This window comes from Hirsutella rhossiliensis (assembly GCF_020360975.1).
Source record: "Hirsutella rhossiliensis strain HR02 chromosome Unknown scaffold00003, whole genome shotgun sequence".
NCBI lineage: Eukaryota > Fungi > Ascomycota > Sordariomycetes > Hypocreales > Ophiocordycipitaceae > Hirsutella > Hirsutella rhossiliensis.
This window is the reverse complement of record NW_025408669.1, coordinates 8,005,964-8,028,430: the sequence shown is the minus strand read 5'-3', so window position 1 is coordinate 8,028,430 and position 22,467 is coordinate 8,005,964. Positions and strand designations below refer to the sequence as shown.

The 22,467-nt window shown below is 54.4% G+C and overlaps 5 protein-coding genes across 5 annotated transcripts; 2 read left to right on the top strand and 3 right to left on the bottom strand.

Annotated features, from left to right (window-relative positions):
- Positions 1 to 5,712: 5,712 nt before the first annotated feature.
- On the top strand, positions 5,713 to 6,211 carry HRG_04162 (uncharacterized protein; the record flags this gene model as incomplete). Its single annotated transcript, XM_044862633.1, has 2 exons — positions 5,713 to 6,048; positions 6,080 to 6,211. 2 exons carry the CDS (start codon positions 5,713 to 5,715, stop codon positions 6,209 to 6,211), a joined length of 468 nt encoding a protein of 155 aa, XP_044723659.1.
- A 251-nt stretch (positions 6,212 to 6,462) lies between these two features.
- HRG_04161 (integrase core domain-containing protein) lies at positions 6,463 to 7,674 on the bottom strand (the record flags this gene model as incomplete). Its single annotated transcript, XM_044862632.1, has 4 exons — positions 6,463 to 6,507; positions 6,554 to 6,792; positions 6,938 to 7,316; positions 7,381 to 7,674. 4 exons carry the CDS (start codon positions 7,672 to 7,674, stop codon positions 6,463 to 6,465), a joined length of 957 nt encoding a protein of 318 aa, XP_044723658.1.
- Positions 7,675 to 15,507: 7,833 nt separating this feature from the next.
- On the top strand, positions 15,508 to 15,954 carry HRG_04160 (uncharacterized protein; the record flags this gene model as incomplete). Its single annotated transcript, XM_044862631.1, has 1 exon — positions 15,508 to 15,954. The coding sequence occupies one exon, from the start codon at positions 15,508 to 15,510 to the stop codon at positions 15,952 to 15,954; it is 447 nt and encodes a 148-aa protein (XP_044723657.1).
- Positions 15,955 to 18,387: 2,433 nt separating this feature from the next.
- Positions 18,388 to 20,241, bottom strand: HRG_04159 (riboflavin kinase domain-containing protein; the record flags this gene model as incomplete). Its single annotated transcript, XM_044862630.1, has 1 exon — positions 18,388 to 20,241. The coding sequence occupies one exon, from the start codon at positions 20,239 to 20,241 to the stop codon at positions 18,388 to 18,390; it is 1,854 nt and encodes a 617-aa protein (XP_044723656.1).
- A 440-nt stretch (positions 20,242 to 20,681) lies between these two features.
- Positions 20,682 to 22,280, bottom strand: HRG_04158 (metallopeptidase family m24 domain-containing protein; the record flags this gene model as incomplete). The annotated part of the gene is made up of 5 exons (XM_044862629.1): positions 20,682 to 20,778; positions 20,840 to 20,946; positions 21,001 to 21,372; positions 21,418 to 22,057; positions 22,108 to 22,280. The coding sequence occupies 5 exons, from the start codon at positions 22,278 to 22,280 to the stop codon at positions 20,682 to 20,684; spliced, it is 1,389 nt and encodes a 462-aa protein (XP_044723655.1).
- Positions 22,281 to 22,467: the final 187 nt, after the last annotated feature.

The window sequence follows — 22,467 nt, the reverse complement described above, 5'->3', positions numbered from 1 at the left end:
TGCGTCGATCGCACATTCTGAAATCTGGATCTTCAGGCCCAGCGAGGGCGGGAAGGCACGCTCGCGATCGCGGACTGCCTTATAGGCTGCCCGGAATATCGAGTCCTTCGCCACCGTTTCGTCCCAGAGTTGCTGCAGGTCCGCTACCTCGAAGACCTTCATCTTCGGCAGGGTGGATGCCTCTGAACAGTCAGAACTCATCGCGTTGATACATGCTCTTGTCGATGATGGAATGGCACTATCCGGTATCAACTGTATCATTCTTCCTTGTTCCCGCTCGTCGTCAATGCCCTGTGGCTTGTCTTGTTCACGGCGGACAACGCATCAGGCACGACAGCCTCGCTTCCCGGTCGATACTCGAGCTTGAAGTCGAACTGGGACAATTGGCTGCCCAACGGCTCTGCCGTTCCGTGAGCTTCTGGCGTGTCATGAAATACTCCAGGTTGCGGTGATCGGTAAGGATTGTAAATGGGCCGCAGCTCCTAGGTTCGGCGTTCCAGTTGTCGAGACATCTCATGATGGCAAGCATCTCCTTGTCGTGAATGGGATAGTTGTACTCCGCTGGCGAAAGTCGCTTCGAGAAGAAGGCGCATGCGTGTCGACGTCCATCTGGGCCTTCCTGCGACAGGACGCCTCCCAATGCGTAGCCTGAGCAATCCGTCTCCAAAAAGGTCGGGAGGCTCGGGTCCCACTGCTTGAGCACCGGTGACTCGCAAAATCGTCGCTTCAGCTCCTGAAACGCCTCGTTCTCCGCTCGTCCCCAATGAAAGGCAGTTCCTTTCTAAGCAGGGCATCCAGAGACTGCGTGATCTTGGCATAGTCGGGGATGAAGATCCGGTAATAGTTGGCGAAGCCCAGAAAGCTTCTGACACCCTTCACCGTGGTCGGGGCCTCCCATTCGCGGATGGCGCGCTGCTTTTCGGGGTCGCAGGCGATTCCTTTCCTGCGTTGACGATGAACCCAAGGTATTTGACCTCTTGTACCGAAAACTCGCACTTCGCTGGGTCTAGGTGCAGCCCAGCGTCGGCGAGTGCTTGAGAACTCGTCGCACCTTAGCCTCATGATCCGCCTTCGAACCGCTCGAGTAGATCAGTACATCATCCAGGTACGCTGTGACAAAGTCGTCCAGCCATTCGCGCAATACACTGTTCATGTATCGTTGGAATGATGCCGGGCGCCGCTCAGGCCGAAAGGGCACACGAGCCACTCGTAGAGCCCAAACCTCGTGCGAAATGCAGTCTTTCCTCATGTCCCGGAGCCATGCGGATCTTATGGAAAGCGGCCACCACGTCCAACTTGGTGAACCACTTAGCCTTGGCCAGATTCTGCAGGGTCTCCGCGATGAGGGGCAGTGGGTATCGGTCGCGCTTGGTGATTGCATTCAGCGCTCGGTAGTCGCAACAAAATCGCAGCCCTCCATTCGGCTTCCGCACGAACAGCACCGGCGCGGCAGCCGCTGAGCTACTCGCTCGGATGAATCCTCTGTCCAGCAGGTCTTTCAGGGTCTTTCGCAAGACCAACAGCTCTTCTCGTGACATGTTGTAGAGTGGGCCCCACGGAAGGGGTGGCTCGTTGCCGTTCTTGTCAGGCTGCAGGTTGACTTCATGATCCACACCCGGTCGATGTGGCGGCAGCTTCATTGCCTCTCCTGGTGAGAATAGGTCGCGGAATTCTTTCAGCACTTCTGCCGGGACCTTCTCGCTCGGATCGACTGGCGGCTTCGGCTGAAGCGCCCTCTATATCCGACAAACTGATTGCATGAATCGAGATCGCGTTGCACTTCTTGCGTCTCTTTGCGCGTCGACACTCCGCCGTGAATACGGCTGCCGACACGAGTCTTGCGCTTCGAATCGCGCGTATCTTGGCGGGCTCTTCCTGCCCAATGAGGCGTATCGTCACACCTGCCCTCCCATGGTACATTCGCTGCTTGGCAGCATCGTACACGACGTGATTTCTCCATCCAAGGCCGGCCGAGGAACATGTCCTGGCCCAGGCTTGGGATCACGTATGCAAAGACACGTTCGTCAAATCCAGCTGTCTCGACCACAACAGCCACGACCCTGGGGATATGACACTCTTCGCTGACTCTGAGAATCCCCCAATTTCTCGTGGTTTCGAGTCGACGAAGGGTATCCGCAGCTTCCGAACAAGGGCTTCGTCGATCACGGCATAGCAGTCACATCCACAGTCGACAAGGGCGCGTATTCGATAGCCTCGGTTTACCCGCGCGTTGACTAATACAGTCCGACTATTCATTCGTGGCTTGAACGCTTCCCAGTCCCGGATGTCTGCCTTTGCAGGCCCCGGCGCCCGCTTTCGCCCCGGGGCTAGTCTTTTCCCGCCGACTCGTCCTCACTGGATGCTGCGGTTGATTCCGAATCATCTGCGGCATCGGGCTTCTTCATGCGCGCAGCTTTAGGTCGCTGTTGCTTCCCTTCGCCAGGAAAGACCACCTGGGCTGGGCAGTCCACGATAAGATGATCCGTCCGACCACAGCGATAGCAGCGGCGCTCATCCTTCGGCTTATCGACATGTCGACGACCCTTCGACTCGTGGCCAATACGGTTGATGTCCGTCATCTTAACATCTCCGTCGGGGTCCTCCGGTTCCTCCTGGGTCGTTGCCTTGGTAGCTGTTGAGGCGTCCGCTCAGTCGACGTCGGCTGCCTACCGGGTTTCAGTCTCTCCAATCTGCCCGCAATTTCCTGAACTCGCAAGCCATCCCTGGTAGTCGTCGGTAGGACGGCTGTGACCAAACTCTCTTGGAGGCGTGCATTTATTGCGTTCTCTAGAAATACGATCTTTGCACTGTCCGGCCAGTCTGCTCCCCCGGCTTCAGCTAATGCCTGTTCGAATCGGGGAAGGAAGGACGCGAGAGGTTGGTCTTCGCGCTGCCGCATAGTTCTCAGCGTGGCAGCAGCGCGGGATTGGATGTTGCTGTCCTGGTAGGTTCGGTCGAGGTATCGCATGAACTCTTGGGGTCGTAGCTACCCCAGGGCCTCCCGCGGCGTAAAGGTAGCGACCACTTGCTGTGGTCGCTCGTCCAAACATGAGTTGATGAGGTACCAAAGTTCGCGATTTCCACTGTAGTAGTGTGCATCAAGGTCCAGCTTGTCTCGCATCTGCCTGGCCCAGGAGGAGTAGCTCTTCCGTGAGCCGTCATACTTGGGTGGGTTGGGCAACGGTTTCCGCATTCCAGTACCGCAGGTTTTGGGAGGGCGTGCCCAAGCCAGGCGTGCTCGCCCAATCCTCGTGCCACTGGCGGCGATTGCAAGTCGGCGCTCTGCGGCTGCGCTCGCCCGAGTTGCTCCATCAGCAAGGAAAGTTGGTCCTGTAGAGGGCTGAGAGTCGCATTGACCGCTTCTTGAATGCGTTGGTCAATCCATTGCTGCTGGAGACTTGGGCTCTCACTCTGCTGGTCCATCCTGACGAGCAGTCTGCAGCTTGCGGTATTTAGAAGGAGCTCTAGATATGTGAAAGGCTGGCCCGGAGTTTATTCAACAAGCAGGTGCCTAGATGTTGTCTATCTAGAGCTAAGGAGGAAAAGAAGCTGAACTCGAGGCGTAGCCTCGAGTGCGAGCTTATATTGCCCTTCTCGGAATGTTCTCGCAGCTTCTGGGCCCGCGGAGCGGGGCCGGTGTTGCCACCGGAGCACGACCCACCGGACCCGGTACAACCGGGTCCACCAGCCGGGCACAGCCCGTGACAGTCTACCTCATTATTTACTATCTCGAACTGTTCAAGTTGGCAGCAAATGCTAAGCCACAGGTTCTCCAGGTTACCTCCAGAACTAAGCAACTTCGGGCAGTCTTGGGGATCGACAACGGCAGGGGCATCCAAGGAGATAATTCATAACCGGACCAGTCATAAAACCCACTTATTGGTAAGACTCCCCGCGCCAAGGCTGCCTGATTTAACCGACCTCGTGCGTAACCCTCTCCCCCTTCTATCATGTTAGAGGCGGGAGGGCGTTTCTATTCCTTGGCATTTACGTCTAGACTGAGAGATTTTTTGGCATGCGCCATCGTGTACCCTCGAAAATAGCACCTCATGACTCCTGCTCAACATTTCTGGTGGATTAAAATTTATGAAGGCTCAGCGAAATGACTCAACGAGCAGCTTGACAATGCAGAAGACCTGCCTTCGTACTTGCTATGAAGTTCAGTACTACGTGAAGTACGAATATAAAGCCTGTACGAAGGCTGCGCCTAAAATAAACACGCATTATTCGGTCTCCCTGTCCCCTTTTATTGTATCCGTTCGACAATGCCTATAGTGTTAGAGAGCTGTCGTCTTCCAAGGGGTGACGGTAAGTCCTCTTAAGCTACCAGAAGCCTGGTTCACGTGTAGAAGCGGATTGGGTGACCCTGGCGACTGTGATGACTTATGGGCACAGCCTTGGTACAAAGGCAGAGACCAAGAGTCAGTGGCTGGCAGGCCTCGTGCGGTGTGAAGAGAACGCCTCGCCCCACCACTCCATACACCTTTGCACTGGGGATCTTGGTGTAGAGGGGCTGTGTTTTTCTGCCCCCCTTGAGCCTGTACCATCCCTGTAGCATACTGAACCACCATTTACCTTGGTCTCGGTCTTTACACTAGGATCAGGTTTGTGCTACTCTGTACACCTGAGGCCTATCCATTTGGAGACCCAAAGGCTGCAAGCATGTACTCCCCCTGGATGCCCCCTATATCTACTGCTATACTCAGTGACCTGATCTGCCATGTATTATTACGAATATGTAAGTTACTGTTATGTAAGTAGTGAGATTAAAGGACTTCTGCCATTGCTTGACTTGGGTGGCCATCAAGATCGATGTACAGCTCAGCGTGCGGCCTCTGAGTGGCCAAAATCCCTGATAGATACCTCGTTCCATCATTCGGACTTCGTAAGGGTTGGCCTAGCAGCTGGGCTCCTGGTGCAACACTATTGATCGAGCAATACGCAGGCTGCCAGAGGAACAACTTTACAAGGCCTGCTGGTATGTAGCTTGCTAGTTATGTTATGTCTAAGTTGCTTTACGGCGCAGTGAGCGGGACTGGTAAACCTATGCGTGGTTGGAAATTCATGTTTCAGACTCTATGCCTGACTCGACGCCTCCACAGCTTGGTCCGACTTGTAGCGGCGCCGGCTCCAAGGACTCCTAGCCTTGACTGCCGGTGTACGTTCATTCTATGAGATACTGGATCACATGAATAGCACGAGTCACGTCCTTATCCGCGAGATAGTCGAAGAGGATATCCAGGGTCCGTGTACAGCGCCTGTTTGGTTTATTGAAGCTCCTTTGCGCCGGCGCCGGGTTTTGGCAAATTAGCCCGTGAAATTGGATACAAGCATTGAACGCATCTCGGCCTACGTGCAGAATTGTCTGGGCTATCCCGCTTAGGGTACGTGGACTTGGACGAAACTTGCGTTATGCGAGAATGGAAAAATAAGCCGGTCGAGTTTTTCTATAGTCGCTGCAGAGCCGAAATGTATAAGTAGCATAGAGAAGACTCGATGGTGGACTTAAATTTTCAGTACGACTCACACTCTTTACTATCTCTCGCTCTTTCATCTCCGTTGGCAACCGACTATTCAAGTCCCATACAACACACTCTCACTCATACTATCATTTACTCTTTCATCTGAACACCCCTTGGCAACTGACTGTTCAAGTTTTATACAACAGACTTATACGGCATCTGTTCCCCAGACTTAGCTAAGAAGTTCAAGATGAAGCACCTCAGTATCGCATATATTGTTGCGGCATGCGCGGCTTTAACGACCGCTGCCCGTATGGAAAACGGTATGAAGCCCTGGTATGATTGGTCAGGCACCACCTGCAAACTGGAACCCGTCAACGAGACCTTGGACGAGCCGTGCATCGGCACGCAGTACACGTGTAGGCTAGGGTTTGAGCAGTTTGGATATCAGAGCCCCGAAGATTGTTTCGCCGACCGCAATCCGAATCCCGGAAGAGGCTCATCCGCTGCAGCAAACGACGCTCTCAGCAAAGAATTCACGATCACGACGGACGACAACGCGATATTAGCAGAACTTGCGCAAGAGGTCTTCAAGCTACCGACATCCTCATTTCTAGCTAAAATCGCTGAAGAGCAAGTCTCGAAATGCAATGAACATTATACCTCGACGATTCCTGGCCGTGAGTATGGCAACAGACAAACTCGATCCGTTTATTACCACGGAGGTGACCCACAGGCAAAGCCTCTAAATAAAAAAATACTAGAACTGCTTGAACCTATCTCCCAATTTAAGCAGATCATCCAGAGAATGGATGGGTGTTACGGGGTCAGCACTGTTGGCACAGGTGCTGGGCGTAATTGATGTAAATTGAGCTACAAAGAGTGTAAAGGGGAGACGTGTCTACATCGCTCCCTTTAGGAGTCGTGTCCGTGGCGCTCGCACGTGACTAGTCTGGCCATGCCAGATCTACACATCGGGGCGTAGCCCTTACATTAGCCCCTACTCCTCTCTGGCGCTGGTGCCCTTTTCCTGTTCCTGGTCCCTCTACAACGATCGTAGGGCCGTCGTCTATAGGGTCTGGTGCCGTTACTATCGACGGGGCGTCGCCATTAGTCCTAGCCCGTAGTGGTCCGCGTATTCTCTTGCCCTGTATCTGCAGCTGTGGTTGTATTCCTTCGACTTGCCCCTGGATTTGGGCCGGCTGTGCTTCCGTTGCCACTCGTCGGTGCTGGTATGGTCCATCGTTTTCGAGAGCCGGGCCGTATCTCTGTTCGTACTTATCCAAGGCCGCTGTCTGTTGCATATTGTCTAAAGAGGTCCAGGTCGGGTCTTGCCAACCTTGCCAGCGTACAAGGACTTCCCGCCTACGGCCGCGGCCGGTTCTCTTCCACCTAGCGCATAGTATTTCCTCTACTACTTGGTGAGCCCCCGTCTACTTGGATAGATGGGGGTTGAGCGTCTGTGCGTTGCTGACCAGGCATTGGGTCCGTCCCCGCTCTCCGGAGTTGGTCGACGTGGAACCTATTATAGCAGCCCCTCGGGAGGTCTGCTAGTTCAACCGTGTACGGGTCGAGTACCTTGCTTATCGTATACTTAGCGTGCAGCCAGTCGAACTTCTTCTTAGGTCGCTCTGACGCGTAGTTCCGTAAGTCAAGCCAAACCTTATCGCCTACTTCGAAGCGTTCTGCCGCGTTCCGTCGTCTGTTAGCGAAGCGTTCTTGTTGCTGCGTAGCTGTCGCCATTGATGCTTGGCAGAGGTCCGTAATCTGTTGTAGTTTGGTAACAAATTTCTTTGCCCTGGTTTCTGGCGAATGCTGAGGATACTCTTCCGCATATGCTTCCGTAACGAGGAACTGGTGACTTCGGCTCATAGCCGTGTATAGCGAAGAATGGGGACATCCCTATAGAGGTATTGACCCGACCGTTTAACGCCATCTGAGCCGCGGGAACCCACTTATCCCAGTCGTTCTGGTTCTGGTTAATCACGGCGCGGAGGTATGCCTGTACTTCTTGGTTCATCCTCTCAGGGCCTCCGTCGGTTTGGGGGTGGTACGCCGTGCTTAGCTGCTGGTCGATCCCCAGTAACTTGCACATGTGCCTCCAAAAGCGGCCTACCCAATTCGAGCCCCTATCGCTCGTTATAGCGTCGGGCCACCAGTGGTAGCGGGCGAAGCACCATAGAAAACGCTCTGCACATGCTTCCGCTTCCATCGTTGGCATCGGTTCGAGTATAACTTCCTTACTTAGCCGGTCCTTGATAACCCAGAGGCAGCGGTTACCGTTCGCAAGGGGAGGTCCGTAATAAAGTCCATCTGTATCTGGCGGAAGAAGCGGTCCGGTACGGGTAGCGGTCTAAGTAGACCCTTTATGCTCGCGCCATATCTTCGTACGGCCGCAGACATCGCAGTTACGCAAGAAACGTCGGATATGCTGTTGCATTAGCGGCCAGTAGAAGTCCCTGGATACGGCTTCTATCGTCCCTTCCCGTCCCGGGTGGCCTACTACATGGGAGTCATGAACCTTCTGGATTAAGGAGCCCTGTAATTCGTTTAGCGACTCCTGCTCTAGCGGTGCTGCCTTGGCTGCTGCTTCTGTCGTGATCGGTGCGCCTGGCACCCATAAGCGGCCACGTAGTCGTAGGTGCCCCGAGGATCAATAAAGCACTCGGCGACTTGTACCTTCAGCTTAAGCTTGGGGTCGAGGACCGAGATCCGTTTCGTACCGCGTTATAAACGCTTGTAAAGACTGGATCCTGGTTTGCCGTTTGCTGCCATAATTGTTGTAGCTCTGGGTCGTGGAAAACCGTGTGTTCTTCTTCGCCTTCTCCCGCTTGAGTCGACGTTACTCCGACGTAGGTACGTAGGGCTGCTTCTGGAATAAGCTGCATATCTCGTGCTTCGTGATCCGCTTCGTTTGGTCGGTCCTGTTCGCGGCGAGAGAGCGCGTCTGGCACCACTGCTTCCGTCCCGGACGGTACTGGAGCTGGAAGTTAAAACGCGAGAGATATTCAGCCCAACGTGCCTGCCTTTCCGAGAGCTGTTGGCGCGTCATGAAATACTCGAGGTTCTTATGGTCGGTAAGGATAACGAAGTTATCACAGCTTCGTAGCTCGGCTGACCATTGTTCGAGACAACGAATAATAGCGAGCATTTCCTTATCATGGATTGGGTAGTTGCGCTCAGCCGGTGATAGCTTCTGCGAGTGGAACGCTACTGGCTTGCGTTGTCCGTCGACTTCCTGCGTAAGTGTGCCCCAAGCGCCCAGCCGCTACAGTCTGCTTCTACGAAGGTTGGCCTCGAAATCCCATTGAGTAAGAATAGGGCGTTCGTAAATAGCGTCTTTAGTGTCTGGAACGCCATATCGTGCTCGTCCGTCCACTTGAACTTAGTCCCTTCCTGTTAGTGCTGTTAGGGGTGCAGTTATTTCCGAGGCTTGCGGTATAAATATCCGGTAGTAGTTAACGAATCCTAGAAAACTGCGCACCCCTTCTGGGTAACGGGGACTGCCCACTCGACTATTGCTCGTATCTTGTCGGGATCTGCCTGAATGCCAATTCCTGCGTGAATAATGAATCCTAGGTACTTAATCCGCTTGACTCCAAATTCGCATTTCTCCGGGTCTAGGTGTAGTCCATGCTCGGCGAGGCGTTCTAAAACTAACCGTACCTTCCGGAAATGGTCTTCTGCTCCCGCTCGAATAGATAAGTATATCGTCCATATAAGCAGAGGCGAACTCGTCGAGGTAGTCTCGTAGGATACCGTTAATATACCGCTGGAAGGTTGCTGGCGCGCCACTTAGCCCGAACGGGGTAACCATCCATTCGAAGAGACCGTACCGGGTGCGGAACGCTGTCTTCCACTCGTCTCCTTCTGCAACCCGTACTTTATGGAACGCTTGTACCACGTCGACCTTAGTGAACCACTTCGCATCTTTTAGGTTGCGAAGTGTGTCCCTATTAGAGGAAGGGGTAACGGTCCGACTTAGTGATTGCGTTCAACGCTCTGTAGTCACAACAGAATCGCAGCCCGCCACCTGGTTTCCTCACAAACAGGACTGGAGCTGCTGCTTCTGAACTGCTTGCACGGATAAATCCTTTATCCACTAGGTCTCGTAGAGTCTTCTTAAGAACCAGGAGTTCCTCTCGTGACATACCGTATAGTGCTCCATACGGTAGTGGTAACTGCTGGCCATTCGGGTCCTCCTTGATTCTGATTTCGTGGTCTATGCCTGGCTTATGAGGATTCAGCTTATCAGCTTCCTTCTTCATAAATAGAGGCAGTAAATCGTGGAACCGCTGGGGTATCGTTCGGCGTAGCTCTGCTTCTGACATGGGTTTCTTTGGTGATAACGCCCTTCGATATCCTTCATGCTGATAGCGAAAATCGCCGTGGCAGCTGCCTCTCTTCCTTCCTGCTTGCGGATCCTTTCAAAGTAACCCACAAAGGTACTGGCTAGTACGTGCTTTGCTTCTTCGAACTCCTTGGCTTTCGCAGAATATTCTCCTTCCCGAGGTGATCTACCCAGTCTTGTGTAGGTTCATGCCATAGTCGTTTCTCGTGGGGCACTGAGTACGACTTTGTGTGGCATAACCAGGGTTTTCCTAGGATTAGGGGGAATTCCAATCGGGGCACCACGTAGGCACAGATCGTCTGTATGTGGCCGTTGACCTCCATTGATAGCCATACGAGGCCCCTAATCGTTGCTCCTTCCATTGCCCCTGATGCTCCTGTAATAGCTCGCGGTGCTATTTCCACTATAGGAACTTCCAACTTTTCGACGACTTCTTCGTCAACCGCGGCGTAGCACTGGCATCCTCGTCTACGAGTGAGGAGAAGAGATTGGTCCTATTGATAATGCTTCGAATTATTGTAGGACCAACTTCCATTTTCCTGAGAACTTCTCTTCTTTGCCACTGCTCCGTTCTTTGGCCTCGAGACCCGTCTTTGTTTCGAGGCTACGCATTTCCCGAGAGGATGGGGTCTCGCTAAGTCCTGACTCTTCCTCACTAGAGTCGTTACCATCATCTTCCAGAAAGGGCATGATCCTAGCGGTGCGGACTTTACATCCTCGACCGGCTAGGGTCCTGTCCTGGCGAGTAGGGCAAGCGGCAATGAAATGGGTGTTGTCGCCGCAGCGGAGACAACGACCCTCGTCACGGCGTTTATTCCGTTCGTCCTCGGATACCCACCTCGCCCGTTGCTTCCGTCCTGACCTAGGCTGGAAGCGAACCGTCTTGCTCGTTCCACTTGACCCTGGCCGTTCGCCCGTCCTCTCTGACCCTGCCCCTGAGTGCGTGTAACCGTCATTATTACGTCGCCGTCATGGTCGCGTGCGTCACGTGCGTTCTGCTCGGCGGGTAACGTTGCTGACGGTGCCGGGGTGTTGTCGTTACCGGCGACCTGGATGTTGCCGATGCCTGATGCCTGCCCTTGGTCACGTTGCCCGCGGAGCCCTGCTTCCTCTGCAACGCCTTAAACTTCGCGGTGTGCTCGAACGCCCAAGCAATCGGGTGTAGACGTTGGATGTACTCGTTGTAGTCCTTCGGCATGATAACCGGGACTAGTTGCTCACGGAGAGCAGGAGAGATCGAGTTCCAGCCATGCGAGCTTGGAAGCATTATCCCAGCTCGCGCCGCCCGCTTTGGTCAATGTTTCCTCGAATTCAGGAGGAACTTCCCAAACTCTTGGCTGTCTCGTTGAATGAGGTGCGCAGCCTGTCCTGCGCCCTCTCTGTCTGCTGCACGCTGCCGAACGTCTGGGCTAGGTGCGAGAAGAATTTCCGGGGGTCTGGGTTGCCCTTCGCGCTCTCTTGCCTCCAAAAACCCTCGACTCTCCTCATCATCTGATCCGGCAAGGTCTGCAGGATCTCGTACCACACGACGTTGTTATTGCCGTTTAGGCCTCCTCTTCGTCGGTATTGTACTTAAATACCAGACGGTCGAGGTAGAAGTGGAAGGACTCGGTTGACCGTTCCACTTCGGCCAAGTCATCGGCTTGCGCTTCTTGCCACGGTCCATTTCCTGGGCTGCTTCCGGCCTCGGTTCGACGGGTAAGATCGCGGGGTACTGAGCACCCCGGGCTGGGTGTCAACGGTGGCGCTGCTAGGCCTAGCCCGGTGAACATCTTCCGCAGTTCTTCGTCTCCCGCGATCCCAGATAAGATCTGCAAGAGCTCTTGCTCCTTCCTCCATCGGCTCGTTGCGCCGCCGGTCGCGGTGCCCTGCATAACTACTATTGTCCTCCATCTTGTTCGTCCGTCTCGTCGTCCGATCGATCGTCCGTCTCGTCGTTTAGCCTATCGCCTGTCTTGCTGTCTGTCCTGCTGACTGTCCTGCTGACTGTCCTGCTGTCTGTCCTGCTGTCTGTCCTGCTGTCTGTCCTGCTGTCTGTCCTTCTGTCTGTCCTGTCTTTTGTTAACTGGTAGCTCAATATGTTACAGGGTCAGCACTGTTGGCACAGGTGCTGGGCGTAATTGATGTAAATTGAGCTACAAAGAGTGTAAAGGGGAGACGTGTCTACATCGCTCCCTTTAGGAGTCGTGTCCGTGGCGCTCGCACGTGACTAGTCTGGCCATGCCAGATCTACACATCGGGGCGTAGCCCCTTACAATGGGGGGGACTTGACTTCGTCTAATGCAAAATATGTTGGCTGTGCAATTCGGACATGCGCAAGGATTACTGGTACCAAAAATGGCCGTCCTTTACCGGAAAATCAAGTCGGCGGCGTTCTCGTTATCTGTCACAAGCGATCAGTCGATTTTCCTATGCCAGCTCCTCTTACAGATGATGAAATTCGCAATGCACAATATACGACTACGACTAGCAACAACAATACACTGAAAGATATGGCGCAACGGTCCTTCAACCTAGAGCCATCTAAAGTTCTAGCGGAAGTGGCTGAAGCTCAAGTCTCTGAATGCAACGTTAAAGACATGAAAACCCTTCCTAGACATATATATGGCCTACGGAAATCGAATTATTTTTTTCAACAGGGTCCTAAAACCCATACTCTAACAAGGCGGATAATGGATCTTTTTGACCACGTTGAATATTTTAAAAAATTTCTCGAGTATTCGAGAGAACACTCCGATCATGTTTCACCTGGTGCGAAATATTTTGGCTGTGCAATTCGGACATGCGCACACATTGATGGTCCCGCCAAGAAGGCCCCCCTTCCGGATGATCAAATCGGCGGCGTATTCATTTCCTGTCTTCAGAGTGGTAACGCAGGTTAATTGGCTTCTCGATGTAGCTTGGGTAGTCTAAGAGGTAGCAACTGCTCCTCTGGTTGGGTTGCGACATGCGATGCAGACCGGGGCGTTAAGTCAAGATGTTGGATAATGCAGTTGAAACTGACTAGTAGGGCTGATATTTGAAGATTTTGAAGTCGAATCGGCCTCGGGACCCTTGAATTGAATGAAGCCGAATCGGGTAAGGTCTTCAAATTCGACGAATCAAAAATCAGGAGTCTTCATTCAATTCATTCATAAAAATTGTGAATGAATGGCGATATGGTCGAAACGTAAGGCGAAAAAATTATCACCGCTTCGCGGCCAAGGGACATACAGGGAGGAAAGGGTCAATACCGAAGCCACCCACCAAGGGCCTCTTCCTGTTCTTCCTCGGCAGGCTCACATACACATCAATAAACAAGCTGCTTTGACCCCATCATTAGGGGTTTGCCCGCGCGGACACGGTAACTTCGAGTTCGGCCGCGCTTGTGATGACGCTCTGCGTATTTAAAAGTCTGTTGTGCGTGTTTCAGTTGGATTCCACCGTCCACACTCCACTGGCAAATCCTAGTCCCGCGCCGCCCGCGTCTGGCGGGGGCGTCGCTGGGGAAATCGAGGCGAAGGACGGCAGTTAGGGCGTCCATATATTGTGGTATAACGACCCTAACAGTGCCTGATACGCCACCGTTTCAGCAATCTTGCCACCCTATACGGAGTATTAAAAAACACCATGAAGCTCATGAACAGTGCCATTTTATAATGCACATGATTTAAATGTAGTGCCGCTCGAATGTTCTGGATTTTCTCGTTCGGATGATATAACCCTCGATAGTTACATGTCGTTAACATTTGCTCAAGAAATGCCACATCATCTTGAAGGCAATCAATGGATAGCCCATTTTTTGGTTGGAATACTACATTTCAAGCACATATTAAGCTCGGCAACCCATATTCTGGATATATAATATAATAATTATACCGCTGTACAGCCCCAGCAAGCTGATTCGAAAAACGCGTTCAGATCCTCAACATCTCAATACTGCGCGAACAATTGGAAGTGACACGAATCGAGTCAGCTCGCGATTTGGAGGCTGTTAGGGACTTATCTACTCCTCGAGCCCAATATGACTGCTACTTGTTTGTCCATACAAATTAGCCGATCAGGAAGTACCCGAAAATCTGCATGATAAGGATATATTGTGCCAACTAGCCGCGTTCAGACGCGTTATTTCCGCTCAGTTGACCACCTGTTAATTCTACTGCTGTCGGAAAGACAGGGTCGTCAGCCCATCCACCTTTGCCTGCGTGGCGCAACGGTCTTCGCGACAACTGCCACGACATTATTTTACCACGACCTCGCCTAATTCCTGCTTCGATATTCCGACAGCGGCTTCGGATCAGCCCCCGAATCAACGCCCTGACCGACGACCTATCCTACCCGTTCAACCCCGACTCCTTGACACTTTATTGTGGTTTATTTGGTGTCGTTCCGACTACCTGTGTCGCGTCCATTCTCGAGCCTTTCAGCCAAGATCAGGTAAAACTTCATTACTCTCCAATCTACCCTCCTTATTTAATTACCTTACGAGTGGATAGCTAATTATAACATGATACGTAGTATGGCCCCTGCTGAAACAAAACATCTGCCGCAGCGAATTTCTTTGCTCCAAGGACCCGGCGTAAATTGCCAACGCAGAATTATGCCCGCATCGAACGTCCTCAATTCAACCTCGAAGCGCGCGCGCGCTGATTCTAGCGCAACTCCGGCTCCTTCCTCTCCTCTTCCAACTGGCGAAGATACAATTGTCTGCGCGCCCCCGGGTCATCCTGACTGTGAGTCAGATGATGACATGCCCGACGCGGATACACCAGAGCCGCCATTGAACAGTAGTCATATGACGCTCGCAGAGAAAGCCGGACTTATCAAGAAGTGGGCCGACAACAAACAAAAGCATGTTCGCAAGAAGAGAGACAAGAACAGCCACGTCTATTGGTATATGCAGAGGGAAGCTATAGACAGAAGCTTTTACTCAGAGGATAAGGATGGGCCGAAGATCTTCCAAGAGTTCCGGTGGACTTGTATAGAGTGCCTTCAAAATCCCAATACTCTTCGGAAGAGATTCCAGGTCCTCGAATCGAACCGCCGAGGGGTTACCTCTGGCATGGGAGACCATTTAAAAATCCACGGTATTACGAAGGAATCTCACCACGCTCGAATTAATGGATACGGCCGCGCCATTGGTGGAGGAGATTATACAGAGGCAGACGCATGGAGCGGTCGACCTAGGCAGAGAGCAAGACTCACGGCAAAGGAGTCTATCCGCCGGTGGTTTGTAAAACACCGACAACCCTTCTCTGTTGTCGAGACTCCTGCTTTTCAAGAGATGTTCTTGGCTCACAACACAACATGTGTGTACAGGAGTCGTATAACGTTACGCAATCATATATATACAGACTTTGTCGAACGCAGGAGAAGCTGAAGATTGAGCTTGAGTACAATTGTGCCACCATCTCGTTCACCCTTGATATCTGGACAGCACCGAATCGGGTGCCCATTTTCGCCATTATTGCGCACTGGATTACACCGGAGTTTGAGGAGAGAGAGAAGTTATTGAGTTTATTGAGCTCAAAAGATCTCACACTGGCAAACAATTAGCTGAGATAGTTGAGAGGACGCTTGAGGAGCTCAGGCTCAAGCCTAAGCTTCTCGCCATTACGGAGACAACGCCGGCAATAACGGCACGCTCTGTCAGTCTTTGTACGATTCTCTCAAGACCAAATTCGACGACAAGGTGAGCCCAATAGGAGGACCCGCATGCGCTTTCACGGCAGGAAGAGTTGGATCCGCTGTCTAGCTCATATTACCTCGCTCATTTGTGAGGGCGTCTTGCAAGATCTCAAAGCAGGCACAGCGAAGGAAGCCAAGAAGATGCTTGACAAGTGGGACGAAGAGAATAAAAGCAACAACTACACCATTCCGGGAGACTCTAGTCGAAGTGGGATTGCCAAAATCCGCCTCCTCAATCTCTGGATGTTGAGATCCGGGTCTAGGGAGCAAGACTTCAAAAGCATGCCGCGCACGCACTACCGGAAGCCAACCTACGATGTCGACACTCGCTGGAATTCGGCCTACGACATGATTGACCAATTCCTCGAGCTTGAGGCAGAGTATACTGAGTTCGTTGATACTCACCCGCAAGTCAAGTGCCTCCTGCCCTTATCAGAAGAGATTGTCGCTCTCATCAACTGCGGAAGGTTCTGAAGCCGTTTAAAGACCACACTCTGAAAGTCTCCGAAGTTATGCCGCCGATCTCACAAAGTCTCGATATCTATTGGGATTTGGAAGCTCTCCTTGATGATGTAGTCGAAGGAGTTGGCGACTTTACAGACCTTGATATGTCCATTCGAGACGCCTTCTCGAAGGGCAAAGCAAAACACGTTACTTATATGAAGAAGCTTGACGATCAAATGATGCTATTCGCAGCTCACATCCTGGATCCGCGTTATAAAACTCACCAATTGGAAATGATGATACCGGATCAATACTCTGAGATTATGGCTAAAGTCAAGAAGTATTTCAAAACGGAGTGGCCGGAGCTAGCAGCATTGAATGCCACAAACTCAACTATGAGCCAATCCAGACCAGCTGAGCGTCCTCAAGGAGTCTCCATTGCGCAATGGAGAGCCATCCAAATGAAGAAGGCGAGGAGGCGGAGACGGGCGCGGCGATCCCTATTTCGGAGCTTGAACGGTGGCTTGCAGCTCCTCGAATAGAGTTCGACGAGTCTATTGCAAAGTCTCCAGACTTCCTACTGAAGTGGTGGAAAGAACACAAGGTCGAGTGGCCACTTTTGGCTGCGGCGGCGCGTGATCTTCTCTCTGTCTCTGGCTCTGAAGTTGACGTGGAACGCCTCTTCAGCGGTTGTAGAGACGAATTCGGTATCCGCCGTCACGCCTTGAAGGCAGATACGGTGCGAGTACTAACACTTTTACGGAGTGCTTATACTCAGGAAGATAAGATCGATCAGGCGTTGATCAAGGCGGCCATGGAGTATGACATCCTGCCCTTTGCCAATAGTATTATTTGGAGACCAGACCACATTCCGGGCAAGCTGGAAGATGGTATGTATGGATATACCCTCATTATATATGTAGGTATATGCTAATCTGTGTTCAGGCGAGAATCCTCCTCAACCTCTTCCTCCCACCGAGGCTCCACTGAACCCCTACCCCAAACCTCCTGCATCCCAAGCCGATAAGTCTGCGATATCAACCCCCTGTCTAGATACAATGGAGGCTTCGGAGGATTGGGGCTCTAAGAGTGTAGCCGTGTACAGTGGCGGATTCGAACGCGTTGTACCGACGTATTTTGAGGATTCGGCAGAGCTTTGAAAGTGCTTATTTTCAGTCGATTTGCCTAGGACAGGCGGATCAGTATTTATGTAAGTTAATTTTTGTAGTATTCGGGATTATCGACTTCTTAGAAGGCTATAACTTAAAACTATATACTACTTATTGGCGTTTTTGAGGCATCTTTGCAATCGCTCAGGTACACACCAAATTCACTTCGTTTAGGGGGATCCCTTCAAACCATTCATGAATGGCCTGAATTGGCCCAAACCCAACTTGAATCGCGAAAATTGGAGCTTGAAGATTTTGAATCAAGATCCAAAAAATTCAATTCATTTGATTCATCCTTCATTCAAAATCTTCAAAATCTTCACCTTCGTCTATCACCCCTACTGACTAGTCATGGACCTCCAGGTTTCAAACTGGGCAATTCAATCAACTTATAAACCGCCGTGTACTTGAATTAACCTAGTCAACGACTGCGTCCAGTGTAGTTGATCAGTCGCGGGTCAAACAATGTTGAATGGATGTGGAGTGGATCTAGGGTCAACTCATGGCGTCGAATAGTCTTTGTCGGCGGCCCACGTCCAAGGACTGGGAAGGTCCTTCTTTAGTATGACGTGCATGCGGCTGAATATTCATCCCTGCCTTTCTCTCCAAATAAGGAAAACTCGTTCCCCTTACAAGGTTGCAATGCTAGGCACAAGGCTTGCCCCCTAAAATGGCTCATGGTTGCCCGGTGCAGTGTGTTTCAATATATAAACCTCGTATAGAAGGGAAGGTCGCATCTACAGGCATCAGAGGGGGTGGTTTAATGCATAGACTTGCTGACATGTGCCGGGTGATGCAGCCCAGGTCTATCATGCGGTGAACGCTCTTGATGGACCATGCGTCCGCGAGGCGAAGCTGGGACTTGCACATGCGCGCATGAATCAAGGCCGCTTCGTGGTGGTGGACATGTTCCATGATTCCGGGGCCACATGATTGTAGGGGCACGGAAGTCGAGGACGATATGAATGTATTATCTCGCCATACCTCTGCTGCGCGCTGTCTGCGCTGTCTGCGTGCAGCGCGGATGCTTCTGGGGCCGACTTGATCCCTTTACCCTGTAACACTGCCCTCTCTCCGATATACACAAGGCAGTTGAAGAGGACGCGACCCGTATCGCTGTCGTCTTCGTCCAGTGTTGGAGTCCACAGTCTAGAAAGATGCAAGAGACAGCCGTCTACTACCACAGTCACTGACTCAACTCTAGCCGTCGAGCCCAGTCCTGCCCCGATACGATTATCGATTTTGAGCAAGGCTTTCTGGTCCATCTGCAGGGTAGCCAGACATCGTGAGTGAATCACCTCGCGATCCACAGCCCACCGTTGCCGTACATGCGGTCCCGTAAAGCCCCGGCCTCGGACCGCACCCCTGCCCAGTGCAGCGGCAGCCGATCGACCTGCTGCCGCGCCCGGCCCGCCGCCTCGTTGAGCCGATCTGGAAAGCTGCCCTCGCCCCGGCCCGTCTCGATCCTGGCGACGGCCTCGCGCGGCGCCCACGCCTCGCGCCCCAGGCTGGCCAGCGTCGCCACGACGTCTCGCACGTGCGCGCCGGCCATGTCATCGGCCGCGGCCGGCCCGGCATGGTGCAGGAAGCCCATGAGCATGACCTTGAGCCGGGCGTCGAAAAAGGTGGCCCCGTCAAAGTCGTGCGCAACGTGCACCCACACGGCACTGTCCACGGCCACGCTGGGCGGCGCGTCGCGCGGCGGCGCAATCGTCACCACGGCCTCGTGCCAGCCGGGGGCCACCTCGCCCGACGCCCCGGCGGGTACGATGCGGGCCCAGGCGGCGAAGACGCCGCGGAGCTGCGCCGTGACGGCGCCGGGCACCTGCACGAGGTTCGCCGTCGGGAACCCCAGCTCGGCCGTGGACCATCCGCTGCCCCTGACGACTGTGCCGTCAAACCTGAGGGGAAAGGGCGCCTCGGGCCCCGCGTCGGAGCCGACGAGCGCGACCGTCTGCTCAAGCATCTGGCCGTGCGCCGGATGCAGCTGCGGGCTCTTGTTCCAGCCGTCCTGCAGGGCGGCGGCGACGCCAAAGTTGCGATAACCATACTGCGCGGCTCGACCGGCGTTCTTGAGCACGGGGCTCTTGAGGGCCTTTTGGGCCCCGGTGTTGACGACGGCGCCCGCGACGCCAAGGTATTTTTTGGCAACCTGCTGGCCGATGGTGCTGGCCACCTTGACGCCCACCTCGATGGGCATGGTGGCGAGGCTCGCGCCACGGACGACGGCCACATCCGTCGACGTGCTGGCGATTCTAAAGACGGGGCTCCCACAAAGCACCTTGCTGCCGCAGCCCTGCCCGGCACACACGACGAGGCGGAAGTAGCCGTCGGCCGCCGTCGCAGGGATGCGCACCAGATGCGTCTCCCGCGGCACATGGGCCCTCGTCCGCCCCGAGGCCCTCTTGGCGAACCGCTGCAGATCGCGCTGCACCCCGCGCTCGTCGACGTCGGGCAGCTGGTCCGGGGTGGCCTGGCGGGCGGGGGTGACGTCGAGCCAGGTCGACGTGGAGCCGACGAGGGCCTTGACGGCCATGCCGACGTCGCCCGAGAAGCCCTTTGCCTGGAGCCAGACAGAGCGCGCGGCGGGGAGGGGCGCGTCGGCGAGGATGGAGATGGAGACGGAGGTCGAGGGCCCGCGGTACCAGACGAGGGCGTGCGAGTGGCGGATGATGGTGTAGTGCCGCGTTGACTCGCTGGGCCTGCCGATGAGGCCGCCGGCAAAGTACTGAGCCTCGTCAATGGCCGTCTTCCATTTTGACGACGTCGACGTCGTCTCCTCGCGCCTGGCCCGGTCCGCAGAGGCCGTGGCGGCGGACGAGGAGGAGACGAGGACCGATGAACTCTGGACCCGTCGAAGCTCCGACGCCGCCGCGAAGGGGGCGGCCGGGGGAGGCGGGAGCGGCGAGTCGAGCTCGAGATGCTGCTGGTGCCGGCTCACGGTGCACTTCGGCGGCAACGGCGGCGGAGGCGGCCAGTGGTCTCGCGTCTCGGGCCGCAGCTGCGCCGCCGACTTGCTTGGCCGCAGGGGCCGCGGCGGATGAGCATCATAAGGAGGCGGAGGGTAAGGCGGAGGAGGAAAAGGTTGGCTGGGCGAGTGGCTGGTCAGCGGGCGGCGCCTGGCGCTATAATGCACCTCTTGCGGCATCTCGGCTCCGGATGGTGGAAAAAAGGAGAGGCATGTTGTGAGAAACTCCTCAGCTCGAGAATTCCGGCTCCATCGTCCCTTTGATCTCGCTTCTTTGTTCGCCCCTTTCTTTCTCCCGTTGATTCTGCAGCGGCGGTGCCTCGTAGGGGTTTTTTTTTATTAAATGAAGGCCTAGGGAGGTTTTAGGACACTGTGGGCCGTGCATGATAGCAGGGCAAAAGGGGAGACAAGGCACTCCATCTTGGCAAACAACATTTCACATACGAATATACGAACATACGAATACACATGTGTCCTTGTCCATCGTAAACACGCCCATCATCAACACATGTCCTTCATTCTTGTATTGCAGCCGTCTCAACTTGGATCCAGCCCCGGGACCCCTGTGCCGGCCCCTTATTTACGTTTCACCTTGCCAGAATGGACGCATCGCGACTCGGCTAGCGGCAAATGACGGCTTCAATCTCGCCGGGCTCCTTGGTCGCCGACGTCAAGTTCTCGCTCCCGCTCTCCGTGACCAGCACATTGTCTTCGATGCTATACACAGCCGTTAGTCTGCTATCCAGCACATGTATACGAGGTCTAGGAGGCTTCTTACCGCACGCCGCCCACGTCCCAGTACTTGTCCAAGACGGCCGAGTTAATGTACTTGCCGTGCACGGGGTCATCAAGATACGGCTGGATGATGAACTCGCAAAAGTAGACCTGCAAGGTTCAGCACTCAAGCAAATTGCCATGTTCAACTCGAGTCTCACTCACCCCTGGCTCGACCGTGACAACACTCCCCGCGGGCACCCGGCCGCGCAGCCTCAGATAGCGGAAAAAGGCATCCGTATCATGACGGTTGGGGTTGCCCCCGACATCGTGCGTATCCAGCCCGAGGTAGTGACCCAGGCCGTGGGGGAAAAAGGCGGCGCTTGTCCGGGCCTCGAGAATCTCCTCGGCGTCGCCCCTGAGGATGCCGAGGGACAAGAGTCCGTCAACGGCGACGCGGTGGGCGTGGAGGTGCACGTCGTCCCAAAGCACGCCGGCCTTGATCATGGCGATGCAGTCCTTTTGCATCTTGTAGACAACATCGTAAATGTCGCGCGACTCTTTGGAAAACTTGCCCGACAAGGGAAAGGTCCTCGTCTGCAAGGGTTAGCAGAGTCCAAGGCGGGCGAGCAACAGACTAACAATGTCGGCGGCATAATTGTCCCACTCGGCGCCCGCGTCTACCAGGACATTGAGCTTGCCCTCAAGGGGCGCGTTGTTATCGACGTAGTGCAGCGTGGCAGCCGCCTTGCCGCCGGCGAGGATGGGGTGGTAGGCCATTTCCTTTGCGCCGAGGGCGACGCACTTTCCCAGGAAGGCGGCCTCGAGCTCCCTTTCGTAGGCGGCGGTCCGGGCGCGCTCGAGGACGGCCTTGTGGCCCAGGCTGGAGATGTGGTTGGCCTTGCGCATGAGGGCCACCTCAAACTCGTCCTTGACGACGCGGGCCACCTCGACAGCGTCTTTGAGGGCGGCAAAGTCCTTGTTGTCAAACTCGAGAAAGGTGACATTGTCCGAGACTTGGCCGGCAATGGCAAAGACGGTCGACTTTGGGTTCTGGGTGGCGAGGTGGGTCAGGGTCGGGTTGACGTCGGTGGTGAACTTGACCTCGTCGACGTCGTACATTTGCAAGGCATTGTCGGCGCTGACGGGCAGGCCGGACCAGATGACGTCGCTGGGGTCGATGGGGGGGATGAAGAGGATGGCCTTGGAGGCCTGGATGTCGTAGGCAAAGCGGCAGTCGGCGAGGTTGCAGCCGGTGAGGTAGTAGAAGTATCGGCGCTGGCTTGGGAGAGTTAGACTGATGGCGCAGGTAGGGAGAGGCGGCAGCCGTACCGGAAGTGCTCTGGAGAGTCGTTGTCCTCTTGCAGCTTGGTCATGCGGCTCTCGAGGTAGAGGACGCCGTTTGCGTCGGGCACCTGTCGGCGGATGATGTCGACGACGCGCTTGGCATGCGCCTTGGCCGGGTACCTGCCCTTGAGGACAGACTCGAAGTCCTGGGCGACCATGGTGGCGGCGGGGGGGAGACGATGTGAGGTTGAGGTCGGGCGGCTGATGCCCGAGACGGTGCGAGACGGACGAGATCCGCGAAGCTGTCGGGCAAAGCTGGGCGGTGCTGAGGAGAGCAGAAAGCGGGCGTCGTCGACGATGATGGGAGAAGACCGTCGAGAGTGGCCAAGTGTGGTTGCAGAGACT